General features: G+C 38.4%; 1 protein-coding gene across 1 annotated transcript; it reads left to right on the forward strand.

Moving 5' to 3' along the window:
• Positions 1-388: 388 nt before the first annotated feature.
• LOC147703267 (uncharacterized) lies at positions 389-12,600 on the forward strand. Its single transcript, XM_086928903.1, has 9 exons — positions 389-437; positions 1,877-1,923; positions 3,481-3,546; positions 5,574-5,639; positions 6,225-6,278; positions 8,110-8,154; positions 9,081-9,164; positions 10,029-10,073; positions 12,442-12,600. The coding sequence occupies exons 1-9, from the start codon at positions 389-391 to the stop codon at positions 12,598-12,600; spliced, it is 615 nt and encodes a 204-aa protein (XP_086785029.1).
• The last annotated feature ends 4,564 nt before the right edge of the window (positions 12,601-17,164 follow it).

Here is a 17,164-nt window from a genome sequence, read left to right on the forward strand (position 1 = left end):
AGTAGCAGCTGAGGGCTAATACAGGTGGGAAGATTCATGCTTCTATCAATAGAAGGATCTAGAAGGCCCTTAAGGAGGTAAACAAAGAACAAAAAACCACATTATTTGCAAAGAGTCCCAGCCACTTTCTCATGCCTCGCGGTCCTTATCTAAGTAATCCACTAAATCTTTTTCAAATAGGTCCAAAACGCCCATTGTATTGAACATCTCTGTGATGTTCTGGTTGACAGGACCCAGGCGATGACCATAGCGCATGTTTCTGGGAAGATCCTGCCTCCTAAGGCACTTGCTATCGGCATAAATAGAGGCCTCAGGCATGGACCTTTTCACAGGTGTTTGAGTGATCAGCAGTTCTGCAAAAGGCTCAAATACCAGGCCTACAGCAAACATGATGCTGCCTGTTGCCCTGCTCCTCGTGGCTCTCGGTGGATGCTTGGGTAAGTAAGGGTTCCTTGAATTAAGGGAATGTATGCCAAAGTCTGCCACGTTTTTAGAGAACTACTTTCGTATAAAGATTCTTGGGAACACTCACTGTTTAAAGCCGTGTGACCTAAAAATAAATTTATTTTGTCGTTATTCAGAATAATGTTTAAACGGTGGTTCAATTCACTTTCATACGAAGGCAAACATGATGAGCTCCAGGTTGGATGTTTGGGATTTGGACGCCACATTTACTTATTGCAGCAGTGTATAGTCTCTATGCAGTGTGGTGGGTGTTTTTTGAACTCTTGCCTAACATTGTAGTATAATCTGTTTAGCTCACTTCCTAGCCAATCACAGTGCCCTTTTCATGGTTTCCCACGGATATATCAGTACCTTTATAAGACATCATATTAATGAATCCATATGTATTCCATCTTATTATTAAACCATTAAAAAGGTTCAACATCAATTCAGAAAATGAGACACGATTACCTAAAGGGGAGAGAACCAATCAAATGAATTCAAAACATATTCCAAGAGGATCAGGCACCTGATAATGGGAAAACATTTCTAGTTATTTTTCTGGGTGATCTGTAATTTGAAACTCGGTCTTGACGTGATCTACTAGTTATTAATGAGTCATTTTGGCAGTATGACACAAACAGTTAATGGATTGACCTATGAACTCCTGCTGCTAGTCATTTTGCCATTCTCCCTAGGTACTGTGAGTAAAGAAGCAGTGACTGAAACTGACGACTTTCATTTCAGGCTTCTTTTTATTAAATGATTGAGGATGGTAAGCAACTGGATCCGACATTGTGTTGTCTGATCAGGTATTCGTTCCAAGTGTGTTCTGTGTATGGCCTGCCTTTTCCTGCTTCTCCCACTGTTTCTCGCTAGCACAATATTTCTTTACACAATGAGGAAAAATAGACTTTATTCATAGCATGTTCCATAGTGGAATATGATTGTTGCTTGAACTGTAAAGATTCTTTCACTTACCCATGCATTTGAAATTACAGGTACATTCAGACTGTCAGGCTAAATGTTTTTAACCTATTTAAAGGATTTCATTCAGCTAGTTTTACATTTGAGGATTTAAAAAGTGGTGGCAGGAACACGCTTAAATTAGGATTTTTAATTATTTACACAAAATTTAAAATAACTAAATGGTTAGACAGTGAAGTTGTCAGGGTTAGAGATGCAAATGCGTTAAAATGTGAGTTGGATTGCAAAGAGAATTAACTTCGGCATTTTCCATAATCGTGAAAAAGTATCCCGTAGGGATTGTTTATTTTGTAATAAGTGTTCAGAAATTCAGCACTGTGCTACTTTCTGACCAAATGCAGTGGTGGGTCAAAGTCTATCTGTGCCATCAGGAAAACATAATATGTTAAAGAATGCTGAGTGAGCCAGGGCCAGGTCATATGGTTAACATGTCTATCTTTTACAGCAATCCCTTCTGACTACAGCCTGCAGCAGAAATCTTCAAGCATGAAGGTATGTCTCCGTTGGTTAAGAGGTGCTTACTTCATGGGCTCAACAGCTAGCTATTGAGATCTTAACCTGTTCCATGCTGATGACGAGCTCAGCTCATCATGCAGCACCGTGGCGCTGAGATTGGCCTCCGCGGAACGCCCATGCGGGGATAATTACCCAGCTGTGTTGGGCGTTCCATTAAGCGTGCGGGGCCATGACAAGATCAGCTCATCATCAGCACAAGCTCGTCATCAGCATCGCGGTGCCGCGCGCGCCCCCCTCCCCTGCGCCATAGGGAAATTAGCCTCGCGGCAATGGGGTTAAGATCATCAGCTAACTGCTCTCTTGAAACCTTAGCAACATGAACCTGCCAGATTCAAGGCTGCTCCATGCAGTGTAGTTCACCCCCTGACTACATATCTAAGGGAAGTGTATATATACCTAATTAGGCTTTACAATTCTACAACCTATGCTGCAGATTCGATTATAATTCGGATTTAAACTATAGTGAACTATATTGTTCCATGTTTGGCCTTGAGCAAAAGTTTATTGTTGAGCAACTACGTTAATTGTGGAACATTTCGCTCTTTACAGAAAAGCAAAACCAATACTACTGCTGTTTCAGTTCACAGTTTCTAGGAAAAAATAGAGTATAGCCAGGCTTGCACTAGAGCGATTCTTATATCCATCTAAAATATGAAAGGCCACATACATGGAAGATTCTTGTGGAAAGGAGAGATGACTGCACTCTCTTTGCCCTTCACCATAACAAACAGCGAACACTGGAAGGCATATTTACAAGGGCTTATCGCCTCAGGAATGTCACTTTTTGTGATGTTCCTGTGGCAATAAACCCTTCGCCTTAATTACAAGGCAGTGTTAAGTCACTTAACGTGCCTTAACACCGCTTTGTAAATAAGGCCACCTTTCATGCTATGTGTGAGGAGGCGGGCAATAGGTGTTGCAGTGGGCGTTCTGCCACAACACCCATTGAGTTTTACGCTACCCCCTATTTACAAGGATGGCTTCATTATGGGGCAGCACCAAAATTAAGATGAAAAATAACCTGGTTCTTAACATGGTGAAACTAGGAGAAATAATAATATTATCCTCAATTTTGCTGTTTCTATGTGTGCTGCATAGTGTAGCACACGTAGAAACTGCAAATCACCATGCATGATTGTTTATGTGCAGGAAGGTGCACAATGCAACATACATAGGAGTTACATAGGAGTTACACATCACCATTAGTGAATGTTTATGTGCAGGAAGGGACACCTTCCTGCACATCAACATTAAATCCCTCAATGCAGGCTCCCTTGCACTATGGTGCAAGGGGGCCTGCATTGGTGCTAGCCAGCTTAATTTAGTGCCAGACAAAGGAAAACACAGGGGTGTGGCAAATCTTCGTGAATATGGCGCATCCTTGCGTTTTCAGAATGGCAAAACGTGGCATCAATTTTAGCTTAAAGCACGCTCCTCTATTCTTTTGTAAATATGCCCTTTGGTCAGATAGACTCTTCTTACATTCCTTTTATTTGCAGAAACTGATTGGCTACTTATATTGATTTTTTTCAGCAAGAAGATGCCTATTACTTCACACGATGCATAAAGAGCAACCTGAAGAATTACCAAATGATCATGGTAAAATTCTCATTTCTTATCTTAACTGAACTTCAGGATAAAAACAGCAGTTCTCTTAAGTAGCCAGAATATCAAGAAGAAGGGATGTTGTAGCACTTGCATGGGTGGTCATCATGCCCCTGCAGTGAAAATGTGCATTACTTCCTTGGTAAGTCCTGATTATTCAGTGGTAGAATTAGAGTGCAGGTCTTTAAAGTTATACTGGCATGGTTATGAGAGGTTATAAATATTGTTGACGTAAAGGGCTACTTGTGTTTCTAATCAGATTCAAATGATTCGTTTTCTGAGAGCTAGGTATTCACAGAAAGCTTACATACTCGTACATCTTTGAAACACGTTCATATTAGACCACAATGGTGTAATCTGAGTCAGTGACCACACTCTAGGGGGTGATAGCTGAGCGATCCAGGGCCAGATTTCCCTAGCAAAGTTGGAAACTACAAATTTGTAGGTAGTCTTACACTTTAATCGTACACCTTCCAATACAGGATATGCTCAAAGATTTATTCCAAACAGGGCAAGATTATTGGTCATATACACTAACCATTTATAAAGTCGCAAAACCTCAAATTCTGCGTTTGCAACCGTAAACATGCTTTGCAAAGTGGTCTGATCTGATTTTAGAAATCAGCACATTTCATCAGCTTCTAAAAAGAAATAGCATGCTCACATGAATTTGGTATTTGGAAGGAGCATGCTGTAGGTGTTCCTTACAACTGCTGTCGGCATATTATTTAGTCTCAAATTCTAGCCAATAGAGCAAGTCAATGATTAGGACTAGAACTCTCACTATTTCTAGAAAGGTAATTTTGCACCAATAGGCGGAAATATTCTCTTAAGAATGACAGACAAGGATGGCCGTTTCAAAGCTTTCCATAAAGAATTAAATGGCAACTTACAATTAACATGCTATAAAAGAGTTTAACAGTACGAAAGGGGGTGATGATGGACAGAGCATCTGAACCAATCAAACCCTCACACCCAGTCAACAGATCTGGGTTTAATCCATCACCGTTCTTTAGCCCACTCTGCCACCCCAGTTCAGACATGGCCATATGCAAATCAGTCTGACCCTGTGCCTCATGGGAACAGTCCAGCCCGAACTGCCAAGCAATGCTTTCCCTGGTCTGGATTCAAACTTCCTAGGACCGGTTTCTGGCATTACAGCCATCTTCAGCCAGCCTTGCTTTAATCCAGTGGCAAAGTGACCATTACCCATCCACAACTCAGTTATCTCTATTACTTGCAGATTTTAAGCTTGTCTTTGACCATGTACATTGCTCCACAAAATATTATATTCATACATGTCCACATACACACATACACACATAAAAAACTAACTGATATGCTGAACAGCATTAGAAGGTGATGTCTCTTTACCGGCTTTTTACCAGTATTGAATGTATTGGTGTGCAGTACTGTGAAATTTAGACCCAAGAACAGGAGCCGGAATAAAATTACTTCACTTCCAAACCTGGAGAGTATAGTCAGTCAGAATTTAAATCATATTTCTACAACTGTGCAGTGTAACCGGGAATGTACTGACGCATTTCTACCAGTGCAAGTTGCAAATCACCCAATGAGAGCAATTATGTATTCCTAACCCTTTACGGTGAAACAAGTAGTACAGTGATATGTTCTTTCTTCAAAGTGTCTCACTGAGAATGAAAGCTGTTCCACCACTCTACAATTGCTTAGTGTGAAACCCTCAGTCTAGATACCTTAGGAAGGATGGACTTCCAGTAGGAACAAATGGCCTGAGGACTATTTTATAACCAATGGCTCAACTTGCTTCACTGGCAATGTTTATGTTCAAATTTTACTTTAGATTGAATGTTTCCCTCAGTTATTGTGATAAATGTTTCCCAAACTAAATAAAATACAAATATTGGTTTTACCTGGCCTAGAGGATAACTAAAGCCATAGGGAAAAACCGCTCCCTATTGTACTCAATTGATGAGTGGTCTCACTTAGACAGCTTTTTCAAAATGTAATGTTTTTATCACAACTTTCTTTTTCTTTTTCAGAAAAGCACATCAAAGGGCAGGACATTTGAAATGAAATGTAGTCTGCACAATCTCCTCACTGTTTTGGTAAAACAGATACTTTATTTCTTTCATGATTTGAATACGTGTTATTATAACAAATTATTCATTTGAAACAGTACACTAGTTCTGTATGTGATCTGCCTGTCAACTAATAAATGTATCTTGTTGTCTCTATAAATGTATGTGTCTGCCTTTGGTTTAATATTTAATATATATACCCCCTTGAGTATGTCATTCTATATTTGTTAGTGTCTGTGAAGAAATACATTTATTTACAAAAAATAGTGGAAGGGTGACATTTTCTTGTGTAATTCATACATTCATCCCTTCCATTATTGATGTAAATGTTACAGACAGCCCTGATGCAAAAACTAGTGAGGCAGAGGTGGGAAGAGATCATTTGCAGTGATTAACAGCATTGAAGACTTCTAAAATTCAATTCTTTTATGAGATGCATTTGGGTAATTTACTGACAAATGAATGAGCGGAATTTACCCAATTAGATATGACTCAGTCTTCACACAAAAATCAAACAATTAGGAATAGACACTTGTTTGCAAGTTTTTCACTGCTGGTTTTCTCAGTAAAACATGTATAAATTAGATTTTGTGTTTCTTAATTGATCCTTAGGAAGAATTGGCTGATGACTTGGGGTGCTCTGTTGAAGATGTGATGCGACAGATGGTAAGACAATATTTATTTACTTATCAATAAATAATATAAATGTCAGTTGCAGAGTGTGATATACACCATACCTACTTCCCTTCAGATCAGTGAGTCATTGGGCTCCTGTTAATTTGGGACATTCACAACTTATTCGTAGTCATTGTACCGTACACCTGTCTGATGAATTATCTGCTCAATTGTCCAAACACAAAGAAGTCTAACAGTGCATTTTATCCATGATTCCAGAGCTTCATCTGTGAAGCGTTGATCCCTGTAGGGGGTTTTAAAGGTACTAATTTTTTCCAGGGTTCTCAATACCCTGAAACCTCTTTAGTGGATTAGTTGGCACTTCTTTAGTTAATTTACCATTTTACAGCCTGTGATGTTATTCAAATATGAAGCGTCTAACAATGAAGTATCTTCGAGTTTCCTTCTTTCAATTTATGTATTTAAACAATTGTTCCTTTGATCCCAAAGAGTTGCCAAACATCTCCATTATCCCGCAGTCCTTGCTGATGTCAAATCTCTCCTTCAGATTCTGTTAAAATTGTAAAAATGGGTGAACTTTTATCATATTTAGAATTTGCCATCACTTATGAGACAAGGAAGATAAAACAATATAGAATGCCAGTAAAGATAATAATGGACAACAAATAAAATGGATAACGAAGCAAAATCATTCAGCATCATAAAACATGCTTAACTTTTCCCAAAACATTCTCTCCCGTAATCGGTCTACTGTGGCCATGAAGAAATGCATTACTTTCGCTTGACCCACATACCTACTCACTGCATCTTGTAGTACATAATGTTTTTTGTGCTTACAAATCCTTTGCCCTCCTGCTCCATAAAATGATAGTATATTGCAGTACTGTTTACAGAAATTCATTGTTACTTTCATTCTCACCCTCTATAATGTGTCAAGTGACTACAGGTATGATGATGTAGCAGTATTTATAAGAAAATAAGCTTCATTCAAAATGATGTTGAAGGTCTCATGGACCCCAAATATAAATCACAAAACAGCCCTGTTGTACTAATGCTATCCACAAATATCTCTACTTAATGACACTTTCGTAGTGGCATATCTCCAGAGTGTGATACATTCTCTTTTAATAATATTGTAGTTCTTGTGATTTACTCTTTGTTATGACCTACATATGGTAGCGGACTGACAAATGAGTCATTCAGAGTGTTTTGGGAACCCTTTCACAAAAAGGACTTCAGAACTGTTGGTTGTGCCTCTCTGTCTCCTAAATAGCGACTGAAAGAATTTTGCAATGATATACTCTGTTCAGCCTACTATTGCTACTCTCTGCAACCCACACCTGCTTATTTTGATACTTCCTATAACTCGTCATATTTTAATATTCCAAATAGACTCCTATTTTGCATCTCCACTGCTATGGTATTCAAAGTAAATTTCTTCGTACTTTAGGCAACAAAATACAAGTCTTTGTTTTGTACTGCTGTACATATCACAAACATGCATGTTCATTGCTATTTTTTTATGTTCAAAATTCAAGGTAAACTGTGGCCAAATAACAATAAATATTTATAGAGAAAAAAAATATGGCAAAGATTAAAATGTCACTTAATACTATAATTACAATATACATTCATAAAAGAACTATGAAAAGATTTAAAGAAATCGAAATGGCTTTGATAGATTTAAAGTCAGGTGCCCTTTTACATAAATGTTGAACTGACAATTGTATTAGCAGGAATATAAGTCTTTAAGAAGGCATTGTTCCATGCAAAGGCTACAATACACTAGCATTCCTTGTCTGTCTGTGTTTTCATCCCATAAAAGAAGTACCTCTTCCTCACTTTTTAAACTCCTTTCCAGGGTTTTTCCCAGATGCAGATCCAAGAAATGGGGGCATTAGTTCAGGTAAAGCAAATCCATTACATGCCAATTCTTGAAGGTAATCTATCAGTTATATTCTCTGCAATGGAGGGACCAATTGTATTTTAGTTGAATTACCTTTTTGCAATTAAATGTCATAAAGCCATTTCTTTAACTCTAAAATGTCATCAGTATGCAGCTATACAATCTCTTGGAGTGTAATTATGCAAAATACATCCAGTTTATCTTTCTCTTGTGTTTTTGCACATAATATTATATGCAAACAACTTTCTAGGAGCATTTAATTTTGATTAGAAAGAATACCATCTTTACCCCAATGTGTTGCATTGTGACCGGTCATAGCTTGCATCATTCTACTGGCGATTTGGTGTGCTCTTCTGTGATATTTCTCATCCAAGAGACTCAAACTAGTCTCTGCATTACTTAGACTTAATTATTTTAACTCTGTTATGTCTTTCATGTATACCCCTCATGGACACACTTTCAAGTATTCACAAGAGAAGAACATGCAACAGCTCTATCTTTGAATATGGCAGGTGCCTGCCTTTTGTTTTCTTTGTGCAATTCCCCATTTTTTGCCAAATTGTAAATCCCACCATAATGTTTGTTGTTGCACTAAAATAAAGAACTCCAATTGCATACCTTTCTACTTTAACCCTATAACTCTATTCATAGTTTGAGAGACAACATGTTTATGTACAGGTTTTAATATGTTTAACATTAGATTTAACATGAAGGCACAGCAGACCTAGTGTTGCTAAAGTGTTGCTGATCTCAAACATTCCTAGATATACATTTCTCACTCTAAAAAATGTAACATCGAAATTATAACATTACTGTATTCTGAGGAACAAGGTCCAATTAAAAACACTTGCACAACCATAAGAGTCTGAACTTTTAAACAATCATGACATCTCAATTGGAATGTAACCTTTTCTCCTCTGATATAGGTTTCTGGGTCTGTTGAAAACATGGAACCCAAGAAATGTGAAACCCTTCTTGGCAGCTTGTTGGGTGGAGTTCTCAAATTAGTGGTAAAAACACACCCTCTCTAATTTACATTTTATTGTGGTGATGTGTAATACTGTCAATCAGTGCATACTTTTGCATTATTGCATGTCTATGCATTTTTAGTAATGAATAAGTTGCTCTGTCCACATGTTGTCATTACTAATAAACAGCAGTGGCCATGCCTCTGCACCTTTTGGACATAAAGAGTGTCTGTCAGGCTGACGGATCACTCTTTAGTTTCAGGTTGGGCAGCCAGGAGCTAGACATGGACTAAATGCGCATGCTCTGGAATGCCGGACCTGAACTTTGCTGGGCAGAGGATTTCACAGCTCCTGTGGGCATTACCTCCTTAGTTCCACAAAGGTCCTTGAGGCCATCTCCCTCGTGATGAGAGAGAGTATCAGAGCCGCTTGCGTGGGCACTTCAGCTTTAAGCGCTGAAGTGCCTTGGGTTGAATGTCTATCGCTGACTCCTCATCACAGAGTGCGTGCCGTAAGCAGTCTCTCAAACCCCATCCTACTCCTGTAGCGAAGTAGGGACTTTTGCCTGCCCTCATTGGCTGACCTAGGAAGCAGCAGTCCCAACCCTGCTGGCACATACAAGGCTTCCTGCCCGAGAGCTGCAGCAGTTAAGTGTTGTTTTTATTGACAGTTTGGTGCGTGCATTTATGCATAAATGCATGTCTATTTGTGAGTGTTGTGAATGGCTGTGTGGGTGAATGTCTGCATGTGAATGTATGGGTTTAAGGGAGTGTGCATGTGTGCAAGTGGGCCACTGCCCCTTGTAAGTTGCACATGACTGCCACCACTGTTAATAGAGATGAATATTACGGTATGACCTTATATCTCATTATTAATAACATGTTCATTGCTCTTGTTTATGTGCAGAAAAATCTCCTAGGACCTCTTCTTGGTACATTATCAGGAGTACTGGTAAATCAATTTTCTTCATTTCTCTGCTACTAAATTACTCTAAAGCCGTGGAATGGCCAGGAAAAAACACAAGTAAAAAACTGAAATACCCTTGGGAAACAAACTGCCCAGACAAGTATTGTGAATACAAAGATATGATTAATCACACCTTGATTTGGGAAAAAGGATTCCTCAGAAAGACAGTTTGTCAAGGAAGTGCAGTTAAAGTGCAGTGAAAGTTGTGAAATATAAAAATGAGAAAGTATTGTTGTAACTTTAAACAATTACTGAATCATTAAAGTTTGAATACATTTTAAAAATGTTACTGGAAAAAGTACTCCAGATAAAATTGCTCATTAGGGGCCTCATTTATGAGGAAGGCATGCAGTGCAGCACAGGTCAGGAATCAGGCGTGAATGGCACAGGTAACCACAGTCAGGCAGTGGGATGGGGCAGGGCGGTGAAGGGCAAGTGAACAGATGGCGAGATAGGGAAAGTAAAATTAAAAATTAAATAAGACCACTTACCTTGTGCTCGCCACATCGCCAAGTCGCTGAGACTACTTTTTTAAAACATGCTTAAAACTGTTAGAAGCTTCTGACAGCACATAAAAATGTTGGAAACCTTTGACACCCCACGCAAGTCTGACAGTTGCTTCATATGTGCAGTGTTTGCAGTGATCCGAGAACCATTGGGATACTGCATTTTGTCAAAATGTCTTTACAAAAAAAGAAATTAGCTGCATGCATTTCATAGAAAATGGACTACCGTTTTTTATGGCTTGACCTGACATTCTGGGACGAAATGGGCATGAAACTTGAGCATGGCATCACATTTATGTGCAGAGCATTTCAGACAAGTGAGATTGTTATAATTTTCGAAGCAAACACACAGTGAGGTAGGAGTTATTACAATCCAAATTAATAGTGAGAAACTAACGGAAAAGGTAACAAGACTTTCAGCAACATTGAATTCAGAAATTTAATTTTACATTTCCCCACGCCAGCAATGAAAGGGCAGAGAAATGTCACGCGAATATGCATCCTGTATTTAGCTCTTACACAGTCTTACAGTGTGTGTACACTAGGCTGAGCTATGAAAAGAGAATGCTGCAAGAGGCAAATTATCAATTTTCATTGTCTGTTTGATAATATTATAAAGCATGCATAAAAAAAATGTTGTTGGCTCGCTGCACACATTCCTTGTCATCAGCACATGCCTTTGACTTGCAATGAGTTCATTTAGCACTTTGAGGGGCGGATGTACGACCGTTTTTTGCGGTGGCAAACATGAATTTGGCCTGTTTGCAACCGCTAAAAAGGTCAAGCTCATGTACAAACCATATTTTGCGTGTTGCTAACCTATTAGCAAATCACAAAATATGGTTTGCAACTCGCTATTAGGAAAGGACGTGCCAAGGGCGTCCCTTCCTAATAGCGAGGGTAAATGGCATGTACCATTGTTTTGCGTCCGCATTTGCGGTAGCAAAACACTTACAGTTTACCACCCTTTTCAGAAGGGTGGTAAGCTACTCGGGAATGGGAATGGGTGTGAAAATATTTTTTAAGAGCAGGCAGTGGTCCCAGGTACCACTCTCTGTCCTTAAAAAATAATACTGAAAAGTTAAACTTTTCTTCTTTAAATGCATCCCATTTTCCTTAAACACCTTGTGTACTGTTGACAAGCTCAGCTCGTCATGAGGGACAGTTGAGCTGCCCTCATGACAAGCTCAGCTCGTCATAGCCATTGGAACTTTCGCACGCGGGGATAATTTTCCCGCTGTGCTGAACGTTTGAAAAACGGGTGTGGTGTGACAAGTTCAGCTCGTCACAAGGGCAGCTCAGCTCCGCTGTGCCTCATGATGAGCCAAGCTCGTCAGCAGGACAGCGGCGCTGCTAGCGGGCTCTCTCCCACCCGCACAGCGGGGGGGGGAACACCCCACTGCCAAGGGGTCAAGGAAAATATGATGAATTTCTTTTTTAACTGCTTTATTGAAAAAACAGTCAAAGACATGGTGGTCTGTGACCCCAGCAGGCCACCATCCCTATGAGTGTGGGTCATTACCAATTGGGTCGCAAATTGTGACAACCTCATGAATAATAATGATCCCTCATTGGAAATCGCAGACAGTGCCTGAGACACTGCTGTACATTCATTTTTGCGAGTCGCAAATTGCAAGTCATAAATTGACGCAATTTGTGACTAGCAAAAATGAATGGTTGTACATTCGGTCCCAGATAATCGGAATGTTCTTTTTGATTCATATGGTAACTTTACATTGTAGTTCTGTATTGATGTCATCGTAATGTCAAAGAGACACATTGTTAAACATACAATTTTAGATTTGAAAAAAGATTGCATCTTATTAATAACATTTTCTTATGCCCAGGAAACAATTTTGGGGGCGAATGGGCTACTTGAGGGTCTTCTTGGAGGAAACGGTGGGCTTCTTCAAGGCCTGCTTGGCGGGGGAGAACACAGTGGACTTTTTAATTGTCTTCTTGGAGGAGAAAAAGGTGGACTTGATGGTGGTCTTCTGGGACGTTAATTTAGGTAATAACTTCTATTTTGAGAATGCTTGGTAATTTCACTCCTGATCCAAGAAAATTGTTGAGATAGTTACAGAAATATTCTGCATCAGGTGTATGAACAGATGTTAAACTAGAATATTCATCTCCGGCACTGAGTTATGAATATGTTTTAAACTTGCAGATGCCAGCTTTTCTGATACTTTTTACCATCAGCAGCAGACTATTGGATTGGGAATACTCTCTGCCAGATTAGGTATCATTAGTCAGTACCCTCTGAATGCACAGCTGTCTCTTCTGTATAATACTATATACCAGCAGATTGTTGCAGAACATATACTTTGTGCCATTATGTTGTGCAAACAAAAGAATTACTTTGCTATGATCTTTTTAGATATCCCCTGGTCTGGGATCAATAACTGAGTCTTGTTCATTGCAAAGTTTTGTGCTTTGCATTTAGACTGGATGTGCTGCATAATCTTGGGTTAGTGATTTAATTTACATCATACTCTCAAAATACTTCTCAATTGCACGATCAGTAGTTTAAGGAGACTTCACGCTCACTCACATTGGCTTGAATCACAGAATCAGATCAAAGCTGGTTATTGTCAATCGCCAATTACTGATTGAGTGGATTGTGAATACAAAGACACTTTCTGGCACTATACAAATTGATATCATTCAATCTTTGGTACTTGATCTCTTTAACTGATGTTTGAGTTGAATAATACGCGTAGGTCTTATTTGAAAACATTTCTTCATATGGCCTGGATGTGTAATGATCCGTTAAACTGAGACTCAAACAGAATATTTTATTTTGGTGAACAGGTTTGTCTTAAGACGAATAAACGTGTATGGTAACTGCCTGAGTAGAATAGCCACTTCACCATTTAGTGTTTGTATGGATAGGAGTCCCGTATTGGTGTCTGAGTGGAATCATTTATATGATAAGGTGATGAGTGAAATGATTGTTCTGGGTGTTATTGAGTAGAACCATGGCTTCTGTGTGCTTGTGAGAAGGATTATCATTTGGGGAAATTAACTTTTTGTTGGTGTTTGATTTCTGATCTCCTTCTAAGCATTTATGTTCTTCTCTTTTAAAGGATGTGGCTGTCAAGCATTTGTAATACTTCAGTCATCAACAAGAAGAGGGCTGGTGACAGCTAATTGGATTTTCTCCTTTTCTACCTTTTCATGCAAGGAATTTCCTTCAATCAAGTTTCTTCAAAGGTTTTTGTAGAATCATGATTGTCCCTTGTGCCACTTACTAATAAAGTACCTAAGTATCTCAAAGCATGTCTCATTTTTCTTATATATAAGAACACAGAGGACTGTATTATGAATGCTTAACTATAATGTTTAGGCCCTTATATGAAAGAAGACAAAATCAAAATGCACTTGTTTTTCGGTTTGCTCTGTAATACCCATGCAACACAATTTTTGACTGCAAATAACTTTTTTAATGAAAGCACAGGGCAAAAATGCAATTTGCAGACAATTAGCACCTGATCACCAATATCATTGATCATAAACAAAATAGTTAATTTAATCGCTGTACATTGGATACCAGAAAACATACACCAAAAAAGGAGCTTAAAGGGACAAACGGACCAAAACAAACTGCGAACTTCGGGCCTGATTTAGAGTTTGGCAGGTGGGTACTCCATCACAAAGGCAGCTGATACACTTTCATCATTATATCCTAATACACTGGTGATGAGGTGGATAGGTTAGCTGGACAGGACAGGACAAATCTGTGATAGAGTACCAATCCGCCATACGCTACACCAGTCCTGTTCTCTGGAGAGTGAGTCCACAGTAAGATGAATGAATAAAAGGAAATTGGTAATAAGATGTCACTGGTATAGGAAATGTCATTTCAGCTATAACTTTAAACATTTACCACAGGCCCTTTGTGAATGAAAGCGTTATATGTAAGACAGAAGGTTGCAGGAATAAAAGTACTATTTCACAATATGAACATTTGAAATTTTTGCAGAGAATGATAAAATGGTAAGTAGAAAGAAAATTCTAAAACATTGCACTTCATTTAATCATGCACTGTACAAAGTTAAGGATTCTCTATTCTGAAATTCAAGTGGGCTTGCAAAACTTAATAGATTGGTAGAAGTAGGTCCTTTAGAGGGAAGGTGACGTTGGGATCCTCTGACTTAGCACAAGTCAGTGACTTTGATCAGTTGGGTGTGCGGATTACTAACTCACTGTCATGAGCACCCCCAAATGATACAAAGCCAAATGCCACTGCAGCAAACAGGGTTAGCGGTCATGACGATAATAAATTCATTTAATTTTCCAACTATTTTTCCTGCATTGGCTCTCTATCCTGCAAAAGGGATTGGTGTAGCATTGCATGGCACAGATGTTTGGGGTAGATGAAATTAAGAATTCAATAAGACTCACGGATCCTACAAACTAGCATTTGCAGATTTAAAAGTGGTAGAGTAGAATTAATCTATAACATGGTTTAACCACATTAATTCATGGATGTATAAGCTGGACTTGCATGTAGCCATGGACAACCTTGAGCAGACCACTAAGGAGATGTTGGGTCCTTTAAATATCTGGATAGTGGAGACATCAGCAAGTACCCTGACAGAAGGATTTCTCAACTTCAAATTTAACTTGGACTTTGAAATTTTTATGGATCGTACAGAACAGCGAGATTGAGCTTTCTGAAATGTAAGTGTAGGATTTTAGCAGGGAATACATTTTGCAGTAAATGTCGAGAGCTGACCATTTCACACTTTTGTCCTTCATGTAAAGTATTCCCTGAGTCAGGAAAGTGCAATTTCTTATTTTTCTCTTCCATTTATCATCATTCAAGGAAGATCTGGTTATTCCCAATCTGGTGCTTTTTGAGTATGAGATGCTATGCAGATGCAATTTGAATTTAAAGAACAGATAATACTGTGCGGATTGTCTTTCTGGTTTCAAGCTATTTACTATAGGCTTCAGCGGATAAGGTGAAGATCAATAGAAGTATTTTAGGATTCTAGTATTACAAATGAAATAAATGCTTTAATTGTATTATTCTTAATATTGCAGGTGAAAATATATATTATATTTTATGATGTTGTTATATTAGAAGCAGGTTTCCCTCCAAAATAAAAATATTATTAATAGTAGTATTTCATTCAATCAATCAATCAAAGACTTTATTTTGCACTTCAAAAAATCCATATAAGTATGTCTAAAAATCATTTCATTGCATACAAGAGCCAATCATAAAAGTGATTACAATACAAAACAATTTTTGAGAATATGTAATAATTCATATTAGGAAATAAAAAAACAATATATTCACTAGGCGACAATCATAAATTTTAAAACTTAAGTCAAAACAATTGTCTTTAAGGTACAGCAGGAGTCATGCTGAAAGCCAGACAGGTTTTTATAGCAGCCTGTAAAAAGGAAGCCAGTGCAAAACATAAAACAGAGTTTCTAGTTGATATACTAGGGAAAGCGCTATTGCTGGAGAACACAAGGTGAATTTTTGTGCAGTGGAACCATAAATGTTTTTCTCTCTGCTGTGTAAAAAGGGCAATAAAATAAGAGGTGCGAAGTTGCTTGAATTGACGTGTCATCGCATGGGCAGAACTGAAGATTGCTTATTGAGAATAAGTTAATTGGGTGCCCCAACATTAACGGAATGTAGTTTAGACAAAACCTAATCAGAATATAGTGGTGCTGTTTGTTCTCTATGAATGCAAGGTAAGAGCAAGGGCCTTTGGGTATCTGAGGTAAACATTCATAAACCTTTATAGATTGTTTCTCTCTGTGTCTGTCGCACCTATCTAAGGCTGCTTTCGTGTTAAAAATATCTTTTAGTTTTGATTTTGGAAAATGTTCACAGAGAGTAGGGGTGTTGTATACATATGCAAGCCCCAAGGGTATAAGGGTTTGTCTGAGGTATAGTATCCAGGGGATTTTATGAGCCTGTTCTGAGTTCAGTATATCTTTCAAAATATATTGATTCAGGCCAACAGTACTTATTTTCCACACTGATAGCCAAAGGGAAAGTGGGGCTAGTTTAATAACATCAGTAATAAAGGGCAGCCTTACTTCCTTCTGTGAATTAAATGTATTGCTTGCTAGAGGGACAGATAATAGTCGTTTAACAAATGTATCTTCTGTGAGATGTTAGCCTGGCATATGGTGTCACTAGTTCTAGTGGCACCTTGCAACAGTCCAAATCGACCCTTATTGATGGTGGGTGTAAAGTCAACCTTAAAGACAAGCTATCCTAGTGGTAGCATGGACAAGCAGTCTTAGGATAAACTCCTAAGAGCAAGTGAAGCTGTTTGTTTTACCAATTATAATCTCTTGAATACCAAATGAAAGGTCACCACACAAGGTATATATCAAATATATATGTATTTATTACTAACACAACCCCGCTGAACTCTTTATGAGCTGAGAGGCAAATGTACATTACAAGTTACTCAAAGTCAAGTCAAAAATGACTTTATTCGGTTAAAATTTAAAACCATCAAAGCACAGATCACATTTCATACTACCTATAACACAAAAGAAAATAAACATTAAGTACAATTCATATGCCAA

Source organism: Lissotriton vulgaris, chromosome 7, assembly GCF_964263255.1.
Source record: "Lissotriton vulgaris chromosome 7, aLisVul1.2, whole genome shotgun sequence".
Taxonomy (NCBI): domain Eukaryota; kingdom Metazoa; phylum Chordata; class Amphibia; order Caudata; family Salamandridae; genus Lissotriton; species Lissotriton vulgaris.